Source organism: Dama dama, chromosome 1, assembly GCF_033118175.1.
Source record: "Dama dama isolate Ldn47 chromosome 1, ASM3311817v1, whole genome shotgun sequence".
NCBI lineage: Eukaryota > Metazoa > Chordata > Mammalia > Artiodactyla > Cervidae > Dama > Dama dama.
In genome coordinates this window covers 83358935-83382500 of record NC_083681.1, presented here as the reverse complement: position 1 = coordinate 83382500, position 23566 = coordinate 83358935, and the positions used below count along the sequence as shown (strand labels likewise).

The 23566-nt window shown below is 52.0% G+C and overlaps 1 protein-coding gene across 4 annotated transcripts in view; it reads right to left on the bottom strand.

The window, feature by feature from the left end:
* The window catches only part of STX3 (syntaxin 3), a 42085-nt gene that overhangs the window by 311 nt on the left and 18208 nt on the right, over nt 1–23566 (bottom strand). For 2 of the 4 annotated variants that reach the window (XM_061154343.1, XM_061154374.1), the window contains 9 exons: nt 23445–23528; nt 13588–13687; nt 12789–12863; nt 11678–11745; nt 8789–8897; nt 7681–7754; nt 7442–7576; nt 5675–5785; nt 4216–4406 (listed from right to left, as the gene is read on the bottom strand). In XM_061154343.1, the coding sequence (XP_061010326.1) occupies nt 4248–4406; nt 5675–5785; nt 7442–7576; nt 7681–7754; nt 8789–8897; nt 11678–11745; nt 12789–12863; nt 13588–13687; nt 23445–23528 (915 nt within the window). In that variant the 3' untranslated portion in view covers nt 4216–4247. The other 2 variants (XM_061154363.1, XM_061154354.1) reach the window with 2 other exon arrangements.

Here is a 23566-nt window from a genome sequence, read left to right as displayed (position 1 = left end):
GAGGTATGAATCGGGAGGCTGGCTGGGACCAGCCGGGAGTCTCGGGGGCTCACACTGGCTCAGCACAGAAACTACGCTTAAAAATTTCCCGGCTGTTACTTCCTCCATGACAAGTGGGGCCACAAGGCATCTAACCTGGGAGCAGGAAGACTGCTGAGTGGACCTTGGCTTCCCGAGCTGGCTTAGTCCTGGACACAGGACACCCCCGCGGTCACGCGAACGATACCAGACTGCGATGGGATGTTGTCAGGACAAGCCTAGCCCAGGCAGCAAGCAGGGAGGGGTGTCGAGCTCGTCCCTCCTTCTGTCTGCTAACGGGGACCGGCCTGGTGCCCACCCCAGCCATCTGGGTTCTCTGAGCGCTTGTGCAGAAAACAGCAAGTTTCCCTATGACATGAGAAGATCACCTTTCTATTATGATGCAGCTGCAGGTAAGCGAAAGTCTCTTACCTGATTTTTGGCCTAGCTCAAGTTATTCTTTTGAGGTTCGAATATCCTCACTTCCAGTTCCCTACTTCCTGAGACCCATGCGTATATGTACATACATGTCACACATACGATTATAAAAATACATCTGGAACACATGAAATGCCTGAATACTCACAGCTGCCCCAGTCTGAAAGCTCCCCAGAGCCTGAGACTCAATCAAGCACCTCAGCCCTGGCTGATTTTACAGGACTGGTTATTCTGGGCCTCCCCGCAGCGGCTTCTCTGCCATCGCTCTAGCAGTAAACAGCCAGCTCCCCAGGCCCAGACGTGGGAATGGTGACCCCACAGCCCAGCCTGGACAGACAGCAACCTCAGATGACAGTCTCAGGTGGTGCCTCCCTGAGTCCACGTGAGGAAGTACAACAGAGACAGAGGTGGAAGTCGGCCACGGAGCTCAGCACACTGAGAGCTTCATTTCAAGGCTGCATTTCAGAGAAGTCAGCTTGCGAGACCACGGCAACCTCTGCCAGCGCCTCCTGCCCTCAGGCAAGGACAATAAGCTGGGATGACTGGGATCCTGCCAGGCTGGAGACGCAGGCCCAAGTCTTACTGTTGCCAAACTTGGAAGAATCCCCTTATTTTGTTAAAGATAGCCCACTTTTAAAAACACCCAACCATCACAATGCTGGGGAGAACTCATGAGGTAGACAGCACAGTGCCTTGGGGAGGGCTCGGCGAGGCTCTCCGAGGCACAGGACGCAGTTTGACGCATCGAGGGGAGACAGAGAAGCTAGCTTGGTTCCTGCAGTCCAGAAGGCGCTTCAGAGCTGGGGGGCAGGAAGGGTGGCGCGGGCTGCATCGGGAGCTGAGGCTCCTCCGGGCGGGACCGTTTGCCGGGTCGGGTCCAGGGGTGGTTACAGGGAAACAAAGGAACGGGGCTCACTCTCTCAGGAAGGCCATTCACACTCCGCTCCCATCTGAAGACAGGGGTGGCGGCCACACCAGGCTGGGGTGAAACCGGGCTCTACGACAGGCAGGGGTAGGAGATGCTGGTCGGTCAGCACCCAGGGTGACGGTGAAGAGCGACAGGAAGACTCGGCCACACCTGGAAGGCGGAGAGGGGAGAGGAGCTGCACACAGATTAGTGGGAAGGTCAATGGCACCCACCACATCCGACAGGCGTCCCACGACGGGGCCTGCAGTAAACACCCCCGTGCAAGGGACCCAACGTCCTGTTCTTATAGAGCCGCTCAGTTGTGTCCCACTCTGTGACCCCGTGAACTACTGCCCGCCAGGCTCCTCTGTCCACAGGGTTTCCCAGGTTAGAATACTGGAGTGAGTTGCCATTTCCTTCTCCAGGGGATCTTCCTGACCCAGGGATTGAACCCACATCTCCTGCTTGGCAGGCGGATTCCTCACCACTGAGCCACCTGGGAAGATCCAAAAGCCCTGTTACAAGAGAGAGAGGGGAAAAAAAAGGGAAACCCCTGGGCCTCTTACAACCCTTCCCAGGGGCTGTCAGTTCCGTGGACGGACGTGGGGTAGAGAGGCACCTTCGCTGGAGAAAGACAGCCGTGCTGTGTGCCGGGCCCCCATCAGTTCCAAATGCAAGCTCAGAGGCTTGCTGGTACTGGAGACTTCTCACCCGCTCTGCGCCCGCCCAGCCTGTCTCAGAAGCAGAAAGGCACAGTGAACAGGACACGGGAAAGTCCAGCAGTCCTGTCACGGCCGCTCTACCTTGCGAGCTGAGCAGGCTTTGGGCAAGTTCCTAATTTCCCTGAGCTTCACCGAGCTTCCCTGAAAACGGGGGGGGGGGGGGGGGGGGGGGGGGATGCCGTTATCCTAGAGCGCTACTGGGGGCACAGACGTAGGGTGTCTTCTGTTCAGAGGTCTGACCCCCTCGGGTCACGCACAGGAGACAAGTCCAGGCCTGCCTGCCAGTCTGTCCGGATGTGGTCAGGGAATAAGAAAGCGACCCATCAAGGGCTCAGCAACTTAGCATCTTAGAAGTCGGTAAGTCAGCTAAAAACAATGGATTGATCAGCCGCCTCATTTTACAAAATGATTTACATTCTGAATGCCTGGACTTAGGAATGGTGAGGGGCCCTGTGAATTTGGAAGACATCTTTCATCCATGGATATGGAGAGATACTGACTATTATACCTTTTCTTAATATCCTTTCCAGGGGGATTGTTAAGAGAACAAAATTCTACAAACAAAAAAATGTCAAGGACTAGAGTCCAAGTACCAGGAAGGGAAAAAAAGCAAATCAATTAATTACTTATGAGAGATCAGCCACCTAATGGATGTATGTCTCAAGAAGTTGAATATTTAGGGTTAAAAATAATAATCTGACTTTGAGACCCTCTAGTCACATGGGAGAAGGAGGAAGGAAGAAAAGGCAAACTGAGGCAAAAAGTGAAGGGTCAGCTCTGGTATCACATCTATGTATTACCTCAGTAACCCACCTTCTATGAATTTGTAAAAAGGAGAAAAACATTATAAAAGTTAATCATACTGTTAGTCATAGCAAAACAATAATAGCAAACCTCCAACATTGGGAACATGTTAAATAATTGAGAGTATAGTCACAATCTTGTGTTGAACATGAGATTCCCAAAGAGATTTGAGTGTTGTGAAATGATGCTTGTGACCTTGTAACTGGGTACCAACCTGTTGATAACATAGTCTGAATGCTGTAAAACCACATCCGAGTGTGTGAATGTGCCACAAGGTTATCAGCAGTAATACTGAAAGTTAATTCTGTTCAACTTTTCAGTGTTTACCAGCCTTTTTTTTAACCATACATAAATGCTGTTTTATTCAGAAAAATACTTCAGAGGTCACAGAAATCTTCACAGCCCCAATAACCAGATCACTCTTGTCATGCTTCTGCTACATACATGAAACCCTGATTCAGTGGTCAGCTCTATTGTTTTTACCAGATTTTTTACAAATTCATATCCTAAATTTTAAAGTCACCATCCTCTAAGACTCTCTAGACTTTGCAGACGATGATAAATGGCCACCTTGTTTTACGAAGAGTAGCTCAGACATAGAAAGAATTCCCCTAGGTCCACTATTAGCTGCGTGCTCAAACTTGGCCCTGTTACTTAACTTCTCTAAGCCTGAGCATCTTCATTTATAAAACAGAGATGATAACAGCGCCTGTCTCCTGAAGGTGGTGTGAGGAGTCAATGATGCCTGTATTAGGTGTTGGCACAACTGCACACTCAAAAAACCGTAGCTACCGTATCATTCGAGATCCAGCCAGTCAGCCACTAACAAAACCCTACAGTCACGAATCCCAATTCAAAGCTCCATTTACAAGGAAAGGAAAGGGAAGGCAAAGCCCAACAGCCCTGAAAGACAGCAAGAACTCAGAGGACATGCCCCAGATCCCGGCTGGAGACCGCGCCTAGCAGAGGAGCAGGCTTGCTTGGGATGGGACTGAAGATGAGGTGCTCAGGAAATGAATGAAGAACACATGGACACAGGAGCGGGAGCAGGGCCAGACCCCTCGGGGTACAGACCAACGAGCACCCAGGCCCCGCTGCAGCCAGGACCCAAGAGCAGGACGAGACGCAGGTCAGAGGAGGCAAGGGGCTGACAGCCGGGGGTGGAGAAGCAGAACCGGAGAGCCCCGAGAGCCTTCCCTTTACTTACTTGTCAGCATGGCCGCCTCCGGGCCGCCCTCACTTCAGCCCAACGGCAAGTCCGATAACCAATGCTAAAATGCCCAGCAACACAACTACTACCACAATGACAATTAGCAATTTCTGGAGAGAGGGATAAGAGAAATAAAAACAAATCATTATTACAAACCACCAAAAAGCCAGTCAGCCATCCAAAACCCACCTGTGCACCGGAAGCATCTTATCGACCCAAACAGAGTGAAACGAAAGGCTGACATCACTACGTAAGGACGTCGCACTGGAATATCTTGTTTCCTGAGTCGCCTCTGCACTGGCAGTGCCTGCAGATGGGGATGCGGAGCCCCCATCAGCTCCGGGCCCACACTGCAGCCCTCGCGTGTGGACGGCGCAGCCCAACTGTCACGGGCCTCTACGCAGCAACACGCCAAGGTACAACGTGACTGAGTTCCTCCTTCTCAAGGGGGAGTATGAAGACGTTTCTGACACAGTCCTCCTAAATGCAAACCCCCATCCATCTCTCCCCCAAAGAACACTCCCACCTGTCAAACCCAGGACAGTGACTGAGGGTCTGAAAGTGCAGGTCCTCTTGTGAACAGGACAGGACTCATCATGTGAAATAACTCCCCAGCTCCCTAGACCCCTGCCCAAGCAACAGGTAAAGTTAGAAGAAAAAGAACTGAAGAATGAAAATATCAGAGTGCAGAGTCAGAAAAGAGCAGGCTAAAAAGCAAACCCCAGCAGAGCTGGCAACCGCAGTGACTGGGCAGAGATGCTCCAAGCAACAGGGGCACCAGAACTAGAGGCGGGAGCGGGCGGTGGGGCAGGATGATGTGATGGAAAGAGCTGGGCTGGACCCTGAATTTGAATCCCAGGTTCCTACGCTTTCTAGGTGGCCAGGGACTTCAGTGATTCTTAACTGTTTGATCTATCAAGTAGAAAACACAGGCGTGCCCTGAGAGACGGCGTTCACGTAGCCATGAGCACACACCTGGGTTCACAGCAGGGAAAAAAAGAGACGAAAGAGGACAGGTGTGGGCTATCAGAGTGGAAGGCCATGAGGAGGAGCCACGTGTAACACGACGGAGCACGAGCTCCGTCCAGCGGACCAGCAGCCACGCTGGGCAGTGACAGGTCCACCCCGCAGAGCTGCCTGCCCGTGTGGGCTTTTGAGTGGAGACAGTGGGAGCCAGATCCATGCAGGACATGCTGGGGAGGGGAGGGGAGCTACTCCCTAGGGAGAGCTGAGGAAGGCTTTTGGAGGAGGCCAGACAAAGGGAAGGTTGGGGGGGGAATCTCAGGGACATGGATGGGGGTGACCAGGGAGAGGAGAAGCCGGCCGGTCCCGCCGAGACGCAGGGCTCACCCTGCGAGCTTCACTCTGATACTTGACCGCCTTTTTGGTGTCTGCCACGGCCCGCTCCACGAAGCCCACGGACTGGTCCATGTTGTTCTCAATACGGTCAATCATGGCGCCCTTTCCCGGGATGCCAGAGGTGGCGGCGGCAGAGACAGAGACGGGGAGAGGGAGGAGACAGCGAGAGAGCTCACACGATGGACCCTGTCCTCCGGGGGCAGCGAGGGGGCTCACCTTCCGGGCCTGACCCTGGTACTTCACGGCTCTTTTGGTCTCCTCCCGAGCTTTCTCCACATGGTCCACCGTGTGCATGACATTCAGCTCTATGTTATCTAACATCTCCCCCTGCAGAGGACAGGCTCCGGTCACGCCCTGGACACGCACCCCGGGGAGCGCCCGGAACCCTGCCCGTGCGGCCTTCCGCGGGGCAACCCCGCACACCTCCCCGTGACTGCCTGTGCTTCCCCAGGCCGAGGCGGCGGTCACCCGGCACCGAGATATCCACTCACTTACTTCGTGAGAGACCATGCCCTGCACGCCAGGAGTACATGGTCTAGACGCCTGGAATATCCTGAAGGGTCCCCCCTCCCCTTTTTTTAAAAAATGAAACGTGTGAGAAGAGAAGCCAGAATACATCTCATGTTGCCAGGAGGCTGGCCTCTTCCTGGTCACTCAGATCTGAACCAAGTTCGTTCAGTCTGAACCGAGTGCCCGCTACTACAGAAAGTAGCCGGCACACGACGGGTGTTTACTAACAGCTGAGGTGGGGACGGATGCTTTCTCTAAGGTATCCCCAGGCCCTGTAAGTAACAAGACATTGGTTTTAACTGAGTTATCTGGTTAAGAGGTCATGGTCTCTTGGTAAGATTCCCGACCTTTCCCCAGCTGTTACTTCCTGACCGGAAGTTCAGTCTTTCCAATTGACTTCTGTGCATCTTAAGATGGGAATTCCCTCCACCCACCTAGACCTTCATTCCATGCAACCCCTGGCTTTCTGGCAGAGAGAACGGCACTTACCATCACTTGACTCTCAAACCAGTTCCTCGGCAAGGCAGTGTGGGGAAAAAAGACAAGAGTGCGGATGGAGGGACAGGAGGAATGGTCTCCAAGGGTGGAAGGGGATGGAGCAGAGGTACCCCAGCCCGGAGCAGGAAACTGGTGTCAAAACCAGCCAGGCAGCACTCGGGCTCTGTTAGGATTCCTGCTCCACAGGAAGCAGGTTCGGATCCTTTCCAGGTGGCGGAGCCACTGGGAGCTCACGGTGAGAGTGGCCCCCAACCGTGACATGTCACTGAATTTTAACCACATCCTAAGAAGCAGGAGCCATGTGATATGTGACAATGACGCCACAGGCAGGGAACAGAGCCGTCCGTCCCTGGGCAAGCTGGCCCTGAACAAAGCAGGTGTCAAGCTAAGCACCATGACGGACTCCAGTTTTCCCACTAATGTTACTTTTGCTGTCCCTTCATTGCTTTTGTTGTTCCTCAGCAAAAAAAACCGTCCCAACAGTCAACATTTTTGGAAAAACTCATATAGAAGAAAAAGCAAAAATGGAAAAACATAAAAATCTCCATTACACCTAACTTTTCACCATAATCTGGGGGAAAGACCCCATGTTTGCAGTGTCACCAGTGAAACGCTGATAGCTCCTATCAGGAGATTGTTTTAAGGCATCACCATTAAGAACCCGTGTGCTAATAAAAAATAATGATGATGATGATCTCAAGGCCGGAGCGAACAGGTACGTTACAGAACACATCAAACCTCACATTAATTAGACGTGACTTCCAGGCCGAGGTAACGAGGCTACAGCTCTCCTAGCGCCAGCATCCCAGGTGCCCTCCTGCACCGGGATACTGGGATTCTGGGACTCCACTACGGCAATTCCCAATGCTGCTCCCTCCACACTCAACCCCCTGGCTTTCGTGGAGCCCGCCCCGCCCTCCTCAGGAAGCCTCAGGCCACGTCCCCGCCCTGCCCCCGCAGTACCCATGGCCTCACCTGGTTCTCCACCAGCATGGCGATGTCCATGAACATGTCGTGGAGCTCCTTGATGCTGCTCTCCAGCCTCACGATGTCCTTGTGCCGGCCCTCAATCTCGCTGAGGGCTTGCTTGGAAATCTGAGAGTCGATGATCTACGGCGGGCCACAGAGAGATGGACCATCGGCCCCCAGGCCTGCCACAGCCCCCCAGGCACCCTTGCAGGGCTCCCACCCCCCAACCCCACACCATCACTCACCCCCGAAGTGAAGATGGCAGGGTTCCCACTCTCCAGCATCTCCTCCAGCTCCTCGTCGGTGGTCTTTTTGCCAGCTTTATAACAAAAGAAGGAGAGCCTCAGATAGAAGATCAAAGCTCATCATTTCAAAAGTTACCTGAAAACGGCCGTATTCAGGCGCTCAGTCGCGTCCCAATTTGCAACCCCGAGGACTGTAGCCCGCCAGGCTTCTGTCCATGGGACTTTCCAGGCAAGAACATTGGAGTGGGTTTCCAGTTCCTCCTCCAGTGGATCTCCCCAACCCAAGGATCGAACCCACACCTCCTGTGTTTCCTGCATTGGCAGACGAGTCTTTACCACTAAGCCACCTGGAAATCCCAGGGGAAGCGCAGTAAGTTTCACTCTAAAGACTGTGGCCTTTACAAGCCTGCTCGCCTTTCTTGATGTCTCTCCTACCCCAATCCAGCCTCGACCTTATCAGCAATTACCCTCCTGAAGTCCGTGTCTGATTATATTCCTTTCCAGCTCGGAACGTCTCCTGGCCCCTTCACTCCACCACGGGGTCCACAGGACAAGGAGCCGGTTCTGGGTGAGCCCTCCCTCCCACCGTCTCATCCCCACCCTGCTCCGCCCAAGCGCGCCCTGTTCCCAGGCCCTGGCCGGCCTGCCTTCCCTGCCTGCAACCGTGTTCATTCAGTTCCTGCACTCAGAGCACGTTCCACCCTGCAGGGCCCTGATTCCTAAAGTTACTTATTCCTAAAGAGTGAGGCTGTATTAACTCCTTTATACAAATGGGGCAACCTGCACTGTTCTCTGCGTCAAACAGGCAGCAAAGATGCCATGAGCCCCAGGGAGCAGGGCTGTGTAGCAGGTACTTCCCTCCATGGATGTGGAAATGCTGGTTCCCATAGCAACCAATGACTTGGACCTGGTACCACTGAGCCACCCGCTTTCAGCCTAAGATACACGACATCCGGGCAGCAGCAGTGCCATGAGCCCTGTCCTCGGCTGGGGCGCAAAAGGGAAGACAGAAACCACCCGGAAGCCCCGTCTCCCTGGGCCTGATGACCGGACAGAGCAGCGCCTGACAGGTCAGGAGAGGGGTGCAGAACACGCTTCAAACACGCACTGATCTCGAGCTGCCGCTGGATCCGCCCTTTGCTGCGCTCACGGAAGTCCACCTGGGCCTCGTTGTACTTGGTCATCACCTCCACAAACTTCCGGGACAGGACAGAGTGCTGCGGGGACAAGGTCAAGGCCATGAGCCCCCAGAAGGCAAAGGGGGCGCAGGCTCAGAGCCCCGGCCCCAGCCTCGCCCATGGCAGCTCCAGAGCTGGGACTGCACGGCCAAGGGCAGCTCTTGGTGGGACAGCAGACTGGTGCAGCACTGGGAAACGGTATGGAGGTTTCTCAAAAAACCTAAAAACAGAGCTGCCATTTCACCCAACAATTCCACTTCTGGGTGTATACATCTATATCTATATAAACTAATTCAAGATGATACACGCACCCCAGTGATCACAAGAGCTAAATTATTTACAACTGCCAGGAGGTGGAATCCCCCCAAGTGTCCACCAACAAAGGACTGGATAAAGAAGATGTGACACACACCTATACATACATGGACAGTGAGTACTACCCAGCAATTAAAAACTGAAATCTTGCCATTTGTGACAACCTAGATTGATCTAGAGGGTATTATGCCAAGTGAAATAAGTCAGAGAAAGACAAATACTGTATAACATCTTCCACCTTACATGCGGAATCTAAAAACTACAACAAACTATGAATCTAACAGAAAGGAGGCAGGCTCACAGATACAGGGAAGAGACTGCGGTGACCAGTGGGGAAGGTGCAGAGGGGACAGACGGGTGGGGGAGAGGGAGGCACACAGTCCTGGTGTCATAGGCTCAGGGGTGCATTTTCCAACAGGGGGATACAGCCAAGATGGGGTAATAACTGTAACTGGAAAGGAACCTTTCAAAATTGTAAAAGAAATCAAAAAGAAAAACAAAAGAAAAAACCAAAGATCAGGTACAAGACTCAGTTTTTTTGGCTTCCTGACTTCACACCACTGGGAAAGCCAGCTCACCTTTTCAAAGCATGTTTTCAGTATCTGTTAACCCGTCTTGCTGAATTCACAGAGTAGCTGAGGCCAACGAAGATACTCTGGGAATCCCAGAGGCCCTGCCCGACTCCCCTCCACATCCAAAGACCTTTGCATTCTTACTCAAACTGATCGCCCAGCGTGTCCTGCTTCACATTTTCTTGCTTCTGACTCAATGCATTCCATCAACAGCCCTGGTGCCTAAACGCAAATCATCACTTTTATTCCTTGCCCACTTCTCAGCATCAAGCCCCAACAAACGTTTTTCCTTTGCCAAATCACCAATATCTACACTTGTTTAAACCCACCATCACCAGGCAAATTCAGGCCAAAATCATCACAAAAACCCAATGAGAGACCCACCTGCCCCTCGTCTCTTCCCCAGGCTGATCCAGTTTTCAAATGGCTACCAGGTTATCCTAACAGACTGCAACCCAAAGTAAATGCATACCAGCTAGTTGATCAGATCCAAACTCCCGAGACCACAGTCAAAGGCCCCTGGAATATGGCACTGGGTCCTCCACCAAAAACTGAACGCCCACTATCCTGTGACAAACTCTTGTCTCTAGACAGACTGTTCTCTCCACGTCTGCCCTACCCACCCGACTACACACACCACTCCTGCCCCCGTGCCCCCAAGGACAACCTCTCCCTGAGCCTGCCCATGTTGGCACCCTGCCCATCCAAGGCCCAGCCTCCTCTGGGCACCTCAGTCTTTCCAGGCTCTTCCGATGCTGGGAGCACAAGGACTGATCCCGTCTTCCTACCCTCTCTCCCGCGGGTCCTATGTCATGGCTTCCTTGTGACACTGGAACATCATGCCCGTTCTTCAGGGGGAAGGATCATATCTTTGATGACCACCAAACAGACTGACTCCAAGCTGGACAACTGACGACCAACAGTCTGCAGAAAGAAGACTTCGGTTTCCTCTCCTGTAAACCAAGGAGGCCCACTACACCCTCACCCGTGCTCTGGGAACCTCGGGCGCCTCCTGAGAGGACGTGTGGTCTCAGCTCTGTCCCCCACTTCGACCTGGGCAGCTCCCCTCTACCAGTTCTTCACACTGAGTTCCAAATAAGGTTTGGTTGGTTGTTTGTTTTTAAAGATCCACAGCCAGAAAAAGGAACTAACTCTCCTACACTGTTGGTGGGAATGTAAATTGGTGTCACTATGGAGAAGAGGATGGAGGTTCCTTAAAAAACTAAAAATAGAGCCTACTATATGATCCAGCAATCCCCCTCCTGGGCACAGATCCAGAAAAGATGAAAACTCTAATTAGAAAAGATACAAGACCCCAGTGTTCACCGCAGCACTACTCACAATAGCCAAGAGATGGAAGCAATCTGTGTCCATCAACAGATGACTGGATAAAGAAGATGTGACATGTATATGCAATGGAATAATACTCTGCCATGAAAAAGAATGAAATACTGCCATTCACAGCAACGTGGATGTACCTAAAGAGTATCTCACTTAAATGCAGTAAGTCAAAGACAAATGTCATATAATATCACTGGTATTAAGTATGTGGAATCTAAAAACTAATACAAATGAATTTATTTACAAAACAGACAACAAACTTACAGTTACCAGAGGGGAGGTGGGGGGATAAATTAGGAGTAGAGGGTTAACAGACACACACTACTATACAGAAAACAGGGTTTACTGTATAGCACAAGGAACTATATTCAGGATCTTGAGATAACTTACCATGGAAAAGGATCTGAAAAAGAAATACACATATGCGTGTATGTGTCATAACTGAATCACTTTGCTGTATATCTGAACCTAACACCATACTGTAAATCAATTCTACTTCAATAAATATTTTTAAAAAAATAAAAAAGACTCCACAGCTAAGGAAAGAAAAAAGACTGGAATAGACGGTTGTTAGGCCAAGGAGAATCTCACCTGGGATTTGCGGATCCGAAGGTCTGCCGACGACCGCACCTCGTCCCCCTCAATATGCTGCTCCATGCCTGGGTGGGAGAGAAGGTTGCTCCAGCAACGCGGCCCCTGCTCTCCGCCAAGAAACACCCTGCGATTCAGCCCCTCTCTCACACACACGCCGGCCCGGGAGACCAGCAGCAGGCAGGTCCTGTCTCAAAAGCCGGCTCACGTCTGGGCCCCAGGACACGCGCTCCACGACCTTCGGCCCAGGGTCCCCCTCGGCCACGTCCCAGCGCAGCAGTTACCAGCACGAGTCTCCCCGTCCCCGAGAGACCCGGCTCAAATCCCCGCCCTGCCGCGTCCGTGTCCCCCGGAAAGGCCGCGTGCCCTCAGAGTTCCCGTTCTCCGGGCTGTGAACTGGGAGCGCAGCAGGGCCCCCTCGCAACGCCAAGGTGACAGCAAACGCGAGCGCGCAGCCTGCGCGCCCAGGCTCCCTGCCAGACGGAAGGGGCCGCCGCAAACCTCCGCCCACCGCCAGGAAAACAGGCAGGACGGACCCACGCGGGCGAAGAAGTGACACCTCAGGCTCGGCAACGCCGCTTTCCCTCCCGGACCAGCAGCACGCACACATCACCAGACAGTGAGTGGGGCGAAACGCAGATAACAGCCACAGGCCTAGGGAAGTTTCCGAGCTCGCAGACGGTCTGAATCTATGACAGCGGCTTCGCGGGACCCTGGCCTAACTCAGGGGTGGGGGTGGGCGTGACGGGAGGTGCACCTGGTCCCCGGGAGATGCCTGCAGCCTTCGTATCACTAACATCTGTTCCCACGCACGCAGGTGCTGGGAGAGGAAACGGGAGCAGGAAAAGGCGAGGGACCGCGTTAAGGGACCCGAGCCACCAGACATTCGCCAGCTGAAAGCACACTTCCATTCCCGTCCCCAAGCTTCAGTCCTCGCCTCCCCCAGCCACAGACAAAGTTCTGGGGCTGTCATCCGTCATTCCAGAGACAGAGCCCAGGTCACAAGCAGACATGCCATGCGCAACGTCACCCCCTGAGGAAGTTCTGCTCCAGGAGGGCCGCACCCCAGGCGTGAGATGCCGGGGGCCTGCCTCGCGCTTAGCCCGCTTACTCTTCAGCTTGTTCCGGACATTGTTCGCCCTCTTCTTGATCTCGGCAGTGAGCTGCTCCAGGTCGTCCTTGGTTTCTGGGTAAACAAAGGCCAGCAGAATCAGTCAGAAGAGACTGAAGGCTCGCTGGAGGAGGTGCAGCGCTTTCTCAGGCGCCCAGGGCAGTACGTATCCCGGGGCTCCCCAGACATCGGTCATTAGAACGCAGGAAGCTTATTGTTTAAAGGCATTTTTCCAGGCACCCTGCCCTCGACCTACAGAATAAAAACACGTCGTGGAAAAAAAGGAGGGACTGGGGAAGCGTTTCAGGCAGAGGAAACAGCAGAGGTGCAGGGGGCAGGGACGCGGTATGCCAGCAGCAGTGAGTCCCCGCCAGTCACGAGAGGGACTCGGGAAGGAGCGGAAGGCCCAGCCAAGTGGGGCCGTGGGAAGCAGAGGTGATGGGAGCGTCCCTGGGGATCCAGTGGCTAAGGTTCCACGTTCCCAATGCAGGGGGCCTGGGTTCGATCCCTGGTCAGGGAACCAGATCCTCCAGGCCCCAACTAAAGAGTCTGCATGCTGCAGAAACAGCAAAGATCCCACGTGCTGCAACCAAGAGCTGGCGCAGCCTAATAAATAAATAGATGTTAAAAAAAACACATTTTTTTTAAAGGTGACAGTAGCGGGGCAGTGTGAGCAGGAGAGCGTGGAGGAGGGTGGGCGATGACGCGGCACGCACCCTCCCCTCTGCTCACAGAGGGACACCGAGGCCCAGCCCGCGGCCGGCCGCGCGGCGGCGGATGAGCCCGCGCCGGCACTCACTTGGCTCGGGGATGGGCGCAGAGAGGATGACACTGTAGAGCCTCTTCGCTTCCTCCACGTGCTCGGAGATCTTGTCAATGTTGACTCGCGTCTCCTCGATCTGTAAGTAGAGAGACCACAGCCTTGGCGTCAGGAGAGAGAACCTGGCCGCAAACAAGACTCCCCGCCCAGCGTCGGGGCTCGTGGAAGGAGACGGTGATGCCGGGCAAGCCTTCTGAGGCCCACCGACCCCAGAGAGCACCCCGCCCACAGTCAGAGAAAGGCGTGCCAACAGCCGTCCGCGAGGCTGCGTCTTCACTGCTCCCTGGGAAGAAGACACTGCCCACCTCGGATGGAGGGTCCCGGCCAAGTCAAGAAGAGCCAGGAAAAGCAAGGGAGCATCAGAGGGAAGGGTCAGGACACCAGGCAGGTCCTCAGCTGCTCCGGAAGTAGGAACAACAATGGGTGAGGAGGAGAGGCAGGGAGAAAGGAAAGAGGAAAAGTGAAAGGGAGAGAACAAACCTGGAGAGTGAGAAACAGTGAAGAGTGAGGGGAAGAGAAGGAAACGGAGGGGAGGGGAGGGGAGGGGAAGCGAGAGCCGAGGCGATGACTGTCCCGGCCGGGAGCCGCCGAGCGCCCCTGGACCCGTGTTCCGGGAAACGCCTCTCACCAGCTGCCCGCCCCGGACGCCCGGGACCCTCTCCTCTCTGGCTCCTGACTGTGCCAGATGTGCAGGGGAAAGTCCCAGAGCCTCCCTGGAGGTCCAGCGGTCAGGACTCCCTGCTCCCAGCGCGGGGGGCCTGGGTTCAATCCCTGGTCGGGGAACTAGAGCCCACGGGCTGACACCAAGCGTCTCCATGACACAGCTGAAGAAGCTCCCACACGCTGCGGCTAAGACCCGGTGTAGCCAGATGAACACAAAGAAAGCAAGCACTTGGAGCCATGCCTTATTCCCGTACGGGCTCTGCCGCCCGCGTGTTAAGTTCAGCCTCTGCTCCATCTGCACAGGCACCAGCTGCCCCGGCCCCACGGCCCCCCGGCCCCTGCGGGGGTGGCTCGCATCGAAGAGACCTCGAAGCCTCCATGTCCACCTGCCTGCCCTCCACAGCGAGGGGCACACCAACACGGCCACAGTCAACAAACAGAAACCTCATAAGATGCCACACAGGAGGGTCTTAGCCCCTGAGATGCAATGGAAAGTCAATTCACAATGCAGCTTCCAGCAGCCCCTTCCTCCAGTGAATAATCCACTTCTTTCAAAAAAAGAAAAAGAAAACCTGATCACGGCTCTGCAACTGGCAAAGAAAGCAGGGGAAAGAAACGCGTTCTTTTTATATTTACTCTTATCTCTGGCTGCTCTGGGTCTCCGCGTGGTGTTCAGGCTTCGCAAGGCGGTGGCGTCTCTGGCTGTGGAGCACCAGCTCTAGATGCAGAGGCTCAGCAGCTGCAGTCCCGGCTCGAGAGCGCGGGCTCAGGAGTCCTGGCGCACGGGTCAGCTGCCCCGCGGCACATGGGGTCCCCCAGACCAGGGGTTGAACCGGCGTCCAGCCATCTCATCCTCTGTCGTCCCCTTCTCCTCCTGCCCCCAGTCCCTCCCAGCATCAGGGTCTTTTCCAATGAGTCAACTCTTCGCATGAGGTGGCCAAAGTACTGGAGTTTCAGCTTCAGCATCAGTCCTTCCAATGAACACCCAGGACTGATCTCCTTTAGGATGGACTGGTTGGATCTCCTTGCAGTCCAAGGGACTCTCAAGAGTCTTCTCCAACACCACAGTTCAAAAGCATCAATTCTTCAGCGCTCAGCTTTCTTCACAGTCCAACTCTCACATCCATACATGACCACTGGAAAAACCATAGCCTTGACTAGATGGACCTTTGTTGGCAAAGTAATGTCTCTGCTTTTTAATATGCTGTCTAGGTTGGTCATACCTTTTCTTGCAAGGAGCAAGCGTCTTTTAATTTCATGGCTGCAATCACCATCTGCAGTGATTTTGGTGCCCAGAAAAATAAAGTCAGCCACTGTTTCCACTGTCTCCCCATCTATTTGCCATGAAGTGATGGAACTGGATGCCATGATCTTAGTTTTCTGAATGTTGAGCTTTAAGACAACTTTTTCACTCTCCTCTTTCACTTTCATTTTCACTTTCTGCCATATGGGGGGCATCATCTGCATATCTGAGGTTATTGATATTTGTCCCAGCAATCTTGATTCCAGCTTGTGCTTCATCCAGTCCAGCACAAACAGAACCTTGTGCACCAGGACCCAGGTGAAAGGAGCAGTGACCCCACAAGAGACTGACCTAGACGTGCCCGTGAGTGTCCAGGAGTCTCCGGTGGAGGCGTAGGTCGGCGGTGGCCTGCTGCAGGGTGGGGAGCACTGAGTGCAGCAGCCTGTGCATGGGACCTTTTGAAGGAGGTCCTCATTATCCTCATTACCTCCACCATAGTTTGGTCCCAGGTAAATAACAGGGAGGGAAACAGCCCCCCCCATCAACAGAAAATTGGATTAAAGATTTACTGAGCAAGGCCCCGCCCATCAGAACAAGACCCAGTTTCCCCCCCAGTCTGTTCCATCAGGAAGCTTCCATAAGCCTCTTATCCTTCTCCATCAGAGGGCAGACAGAATGAAAACCACAATCACAGAAAACTAACCAATCTGATCACATGGACCACAGCCTCATCTAAGTCAATGAAACTATGAGCCATGCCGTGTAAGGCCACGGAAGACAGACGAGACATGGTGGAGAGTTCTAACAAAATGTGGAGAAGGGAAAGGCAAACCACCTCAGCATTCTTGCCTTGAGAACCCCATGAACAGTATGAAAAGGCAAAAAGATAGAACACTGAAAGATGAACTCCCCAGGTCGGGAGGTGCCAATATGCTACTGGAGATCAGTGGAGAAATGGCTCCATGAAGAATGAAGAGATGGAGCCAAAGCAAAAACAACACCCAGTTGTGGATGTGACTGGTAATGGAAGTAAAGTCTGATAGCTGTAAAAAATAATTTTGCGTAGGATCCTGGAACGTTAGGTCCATGAATCAAGGCAAATTGGAAGTGGTCAAACAGGAGATGGCAAGAGTGAATGTCGACATTCTAGGAATCAGTGAACTAAGATGGACTGGAATGGGTGAATTTAACTCAGATGACTATATATCTACTACTGTGGGCAGGAATCCCTCAGAAGAAATGGAGTAGCCATCATAGTCTAAGAGTCCGAAATGCAGTACTTGGATGCAATCTCAGAAATGACAGAATGACCTCTGTTCGTTTCCAAGGCAAACCATTCAATATCACGGTAATCCAAGTCTACGCATATAAGTGCAATCTAAAAACGGGCACAGATGCCCCTATTTGCAGGGCAGGAGCAGACACACAGGTCGCAGGCACGTGCAGTTCACTCCCTTTTGTGCATCTGCCAGGTAGCCAACGCCTGGGAAGGGCAGGGCGAGCAGGAAACCTAAGTGCCGAATCGAAATATCCAAGCGCTGTTTGTCTGTGTGTTCAGGCTGTTCTAAAGAGAGGACATCAGCCCGCACAAAAATGTCATTAAGACCTAAACCTGAGTTAACTTACACCTGTCCCAGAGACAAGGCCCTTCCCCGGACGGCTGTGACGGCCCCATCACTCCCCTTCTTATGCACGAGAGCACTGCAGCGCGACGTGACTGAGGATGTCAGTCAAGGCCATGACGGCAGCAAGAGGCAAAACCGAGGTCTGACCCCAGCATCTCTCAGATCCAAACCCCGTCTCCCGGACCAGGTGAGGGTGCAAGAACCACGCTCATCTTCTCCCAGGCCCATGTGTGTCCAGCCCGTGTCAGGTGGAGGTGTGGAATCCACTCACCATTCCATGAGACCGCCTCAGCGACCTCTGATAAACATCACAGGCCTTCTTTTCTCTAACCAAGGCTCCCTGGAAAGACCTTTTCTCCAAGGAGTGCTCAAGAAATGCTGTTGACCGAGGGAACCGATCCAAACATTTTTCTTTCTTGAATCACCATGCTAAATTTGCAGCCGATACATCCTCAATGCCTACTTATTGTATGTTACTTTCTGAAATATATTGTTAGGACTTCCCTGGTGGTCCAGTGGTTAAGGATCTGCCTTCCAATGCTGGGGACATGGGTTTGATCCCTGGTTGGGGAACTAAGATCCCTCAGGCCACAAGGAAACTCAGCCTGTTGTGCAACAGGTACTGAGAGGGAAGCCCGCACACCATAACGAAGGGCCCGTGCACCACAGTGAAGGGCTCCGCACGCTGCGGCTGAGGCCCAGCGCAGCCAAACCAAGGAAACAGTCAGTGGTGGGTCCCGTGGTCACGGCACAAACCCTTCCGTCTCCTCACTGAGAGGGGGCATCTGTGTAGTCCTCTCTTGAATCAGGCAGGCTCATGACTGCTTCGGCAACAGCGAACAGTACAAATGATGGGCGGTGAGGCTTCCACAGCTGCCGGGCCTGCCTTGGAGCCCCGAGCTGCCTCTACCAAACCAAAGACCCTGAGTCCAGTGTGCTGAGAAGCCCAAGCCACAGAAAGAGGTGAAATACAGGTCTCCTCTGAGACACCCTGGTGTCTCCTTCAGGCACCAGACGCCTGAGTTAAAAATCTCTGAGATTCCAGACTCTGGCTACTCAAGACCCCAGAAACTGTGCAGCAAAAATAACCCCCCTCTGGGTGTTCCCTGGTGGTCTGGCGGTTAAGATTCAGTGCTTTCACTGCTGGGGCCCAGGTTCAGTCCCTGCTCAGGGAACCGAGATCCCGTAAATCACAGAGCAGGGCCAGAAAGAAAAAAAACAAAAACCTCCACTGGGCCCTTGTCTGAACCATGAATTCCTAATCCACAGAATCCCTCAGTATTACAGAAAGGTTATTCCACCCCCCTAACTGGCAGACTGATTTGTTACATAAGCAGATACAATCAGAACAGACACCATCTCTCAGGCAGGTCCTGTTTCCTCTAAAACTTCGTCCTCTCTGCCAGTGAAGAAAAAGACCAAGGGAAATATGCAGACAACTGCGAATCAGACAAAAATCTAAGGTTTACCATTTGCTAGACCCTGGCTTAGTCAGCCTGTGAGGCCTCAACACCCAAGGGTCAATTCCTTTCTGTAATAACTGGGAGGCGAGAGAAATCACTGGAGTTTCACAGGGCAAAGTACATTTTGAAAACCTCCTGGTCTTGTGACTGCATCTGCACCTTGCAAATGCCTCTCTGACCATCTGTGATTCACACCGTCAGTCCTTGCAAATTACCAGGGGTGACCTACTTGCTGGAAGCAGTCCAAAAGTCCAAAAGATAAAAGTCTTGTGCACTTTTATCACGAGAGGACATTCACAGGCAATCCACTCTGCTCCATCCTGCAGGAGGTACTGGCTGTGCTCCTCAGACACGTAAAGAGGGAAACCTTCTCACTTCCCCAAACCCCCATTATCTGGGATGCACTTTAATCCACCTTCCAGGATATTTCCAGACCACATTCTCTAAAGCAGACTTTGTGATATATATATATGTATATATACATGTGCATGCATGCTAAGTCACTTCAGTCGTGTCCGACTCTGTGCGACCCTATGGACGGCAGCCCACCAGGCTCCTCTATACAGAGGATTCTCTAGGCAAGAATACTGGAGTGGGTTGCCATTTCCTTCTCCAGTATATATACATATATACATTAACAAATATACTGGGGAACAGAATGGTGAAAAAACTTAAATTTACTGAAGACAAACTTACTGTAGGTCACATGCTGTGCAGGTATAATAAAAAAAACTTTGATTATTATACAGTCAAATCAAAGTTATTACAAAATCAAAATCACTGTGGATGGTGACTGCAGCCATGAAGATACTTGCTCCTTGGAAGGAAAGCTCTGACCAACCTAGACAGCATATTAAAAAGCAGAGACATTACTTTGCCAACATAGGTTGGTTTAGTCAAAGCTACGGTTTTTTCAGTAGTCATGTATAGATATGAGAGTTGGACTACAAAGAAAGCTGAGCACTGAAGAATTGATGCTTTTGAACTGTGGTGTTGGAGAAGACTCTTCAGAGTCCCTTACACTGCAAGGAGATCCAACCAGTCCATCCTAAAGGAGATCAGTCCTGGGTGTTCATTGGAAGGACTGATGCTGAAGCTCCAGTACTTTGGCCACCTGATGCAAAGAGCTGACTCATTGGTAAAGACCCTGATGCTGGGAAAGCTTGAAGGCAGGAGGAGAAGGGGATGACAGAGGATGAGATGGCTGGATGGCATCACCGACTCATCAGACATGAGTCTGAGCAAGCTTGGAGAGATAGTGGAGGACAAAAGAGTTGGCGTGCTGCAGTCCTTGGGGTCACAAAGAGTCAGATACGACTTAGTAACTCAACAACAACAACAACACCGCCAGGCCTGTTCTAGAGGAAAGTGGGGTTGAGAGCAGTTACACCACTTTTCCAAAGCTACACCACGGTCACGAGCAGAGCTGAGACGCAGACCAAGACCCGTGCACCGGCTCCCTCCTGTCTCTGCCCAGAGGCAGAGCCTCCAATACGGACCCTCTCTGCACCCTATTAGATGTGAAAGGAGGAAGTTAACCTTTACCACAGTCCCTTGTGAGCACTTTCTGAGTGCTGGCTCCTTTCACCCCCAACTTATCTATCAGGTGAATATTTTTCTCCCCATTTCACAGCTAAACCCACAGAGACTTAGAGAGGTTAAGACATGTGCCCGATAGAGCATCTAAACAGACATTTCTCCAAAGAAGACAGACAGATGGCCAACTAGGCACATGCAGAGATCTTTAACATTGCTAGTGACCAGAGACATGGAAATAAAAACTACAATGAAATATCATCTCATACCAGCCAGAATGGCTATCACCAAAAAATCCACAAGTAAATGCTGGAAATGATGTGGAGAGAAGGGAACCCTCCTGCACTGCTGGTGGGAATATAAATTGGTAAAGCCACTATGGAAAACAGTATGGAAGTTCCTTAAGAAACTAAAAACAGAGCTACATATGACCCTGCAATCCCACTCCTGGACATACATCCAGAGAAAAAACATGATAGGACATTCATATTTATATGAGGAAATGTAACGGATTTCCTCTATTCAAAAGGATACATATACCCCAGTGTTCACAGCAGCATTGTTTATACTAGCCCAGACATAGAAGCAACCTAAACATCCATTGACAGAGGAATGGATAAACAAGTGTGGTACATATATACGATGGAATATTACTCAGCCATGAAAAGGAACGAAATCATTTGCAGCAACATGGATAGACCTATAGAGTGTCATACTGAGTGAAGTAAGTTAGACAGAGAAGGAGAAATATCGTATGACATCCCTTATATGTAGAATCTAAGAGGAAATGATACAAATGAATTTACTCACAAAACAGAGATTCACAGACTTTGAGAACGAGCTTATGGTTGCCAGGGGAAGAACGGGGGGAGGGATAGGTAGGGAGTTTGGGATGGTCACGTATACACTGGTGTACATATTTAAAATGATAACCAACAAGGACCTACTGTGCGGCACATAAAAGTCCGCTCAGGGTTACGTGGAGGCCTGGGTCAGAGGGGAGTTTGGGGAGAATGGTTACATGTCTGTGTATGGTTGAGTCCCTTCGCTGTTCACCCAGAACTATCACGGCATTGTCAATCAGCTCTGCAAGTGAAGTGAAACTTAGCTGTGCCCGACTCTGTGACCCCGTGGACTGCAGCCTCTGTTCACAGAGTCTGCAGGCAAGCATACTGGAGTGGGCTGCCATTCCCTTCTCCAGGAAATCTTCCCAACCCAGGGATCGAACACAAGTCTCCCGCACTGCCGGCAGATTCTTGACCCTCTGAGACACCAGGGAAGCCCATTAATTAGCTATACCCCAATACAAAATAAAATGTTTAAAAAAAAAAAAGACACGTTCCCAAGATCACACAATTAGCGGCAGATAAGGAATTAAGTCCAAAAGAATCATGCTCTTTCCAGCGAAGCATGCTGTCCCCTTCTCCACCTTAAATATGACGGGGCCTTTTTTTTTTTTTTAATGATAGAAAAGCGTTTAAAAAAGAGAAAGCAAGAAGAAAAGCGGCAGCCCCCCGAGACCTTGTTAAGTCTCCAAAAATAACCACCTTCCATCTGGCGCCAGATAATGCTTTCCAGATGTAAGATCCTCACGTGACCTCAAGGGATCCTCGGGCCAGGCTTGAAAGTAAGTTCTGCTGTTCCTGATTTCCAGAGCAGGGATTAAAGCCCAGCTGGGTTCAGGAACTTGCCCAAGGTCAGCAGCTATTTAAAGGCTTGAGGGAAGACTCAGACCAGGTCATGGAAGCCAAGGCGCATCCATCTGCCCACCCAAGGAACACTACCTCTCGGGTCCCCTCCTACTGGGTTAAGAGAAAAGGGAGGACCCCGTTACTGCAGAAAGTCCTGATCTTAGGAAAGAAATCAATGTAACTGGTTCTCCGAGGCAAGAGCAGGGCGATGAGCGGCAGCAACGTCACCCAGCTCCTCACGCCCACCCCCAGCACTGAACTGAAAGAGCTTTTCCTTCCAGGGTCCACACCTAGAGCAACACGGGACTCATAAATAACTCAAGCACTGTCTGATCTCGTTATGACTCCTCCAGCAAAGGGACGGGCCCACCCACGGGAAGGGTGGGGTGCAGTCCGGGCTAACTTCCCAATCAGGCACGCACACGCGCAGGCTCACCCCGAAACCCGCTCTGACCCTCACAGATGGGTGACAGGAGCCATGGGGCCCGGATCCACTTGGAGAAGGGCGAGGGGTGGCTCCCCCACACCCACACTTGCCCTGCAGAGATGGCGGGACGCCTCTCCAGACACAGCAGGAGAAGCCTGAATGGGGAGAGTGCAGTGTGGTGGCGACGCAGGCTGGACCGGCCGCGGTTTGGTTCGGTCTTGTTGAAACACCTGTATGGCAGGTGCTCTGTGAACCTTTCAGAAACATGAACCCGTTTAATCCTCCTAACAGTCCTTTGGGGAATTATGTTATCAGTCCCAATGTACAGATAAAGCAAGCAAGCCTGTGAAGGAATGTTCATAAAAACGGCAGCTGTCAGGAACAGAGCTGAGTTTTTTTTTTAATATGGGTCATTCATTTTTAAAGTCTTTATTGAATTTGTTACAATACTGCTTCTGTTTCATGTTTTGGTTTTTTAGTCATGGGGCATGTCGGATCTTGGGTGCCCCCCGACAGGAGAGCAAACCCGCCTCCACTGCGCTGGAAGGTAAAGTCTTAACCACCGGACTGCCAGGGCGTCCCCAGGGCTGAGGCAAACCCAAGCTCCCCATCACTCACGTCTTCCACAGCACCTTCCAGCGGGACCCTCTATCTCAAAGACCATGTGAATCTGCACACACAGGCCACCCATTTCTGCCTCTGCTGAATTTCAAAAAACCTAAACTGGCAGTTTCTTGGTTTGTGAGTTATTACCAGAATTAAATCAAAGGGACTGAAGTTTTGGTAACAACAAATCTGATCTATCCCAATTACAGGCCTAAAAAGACAATGAAATGCATTTTTTTTCTTTTTCTTACATTCGTGGCTGGGTCCCCTGGGTTAGTTCTCTATCTAAATTCTGTACTGTAGGCAAGACAGGATATCATGAAAATGTTATCATGACCGTAAGACTTTACCAGCATCTCTTTGATGTATATAGTGTACCTTCTGCTGGGTTCTCAGTAAGATTAGAAGTCCACGTCCTCCCCAGTAATAGGAGGCTCTCCTCGCAGCCTCTCAGTCGGGCTCCCCACCCCAGGAAAATGCTTTCCTCTGCTGCCCCTGAAAGACCTGCGGGCTTTATTCTTGCCTGAGGAAGCTGTGTCTCCTTACATCCATTCAGAAGAAACACAGCGGAAGGGCACCCACCTCGGAGAAGAACTCGTCCATGAAAGCTGTGTTGTCAACAGCGATCTCGACCTCGTCGGCGTCGTCATCCTGCGTCAGCTGCTTCTGTGAGGGACGAAAAGGACAGGGTGAGACCAAGACCC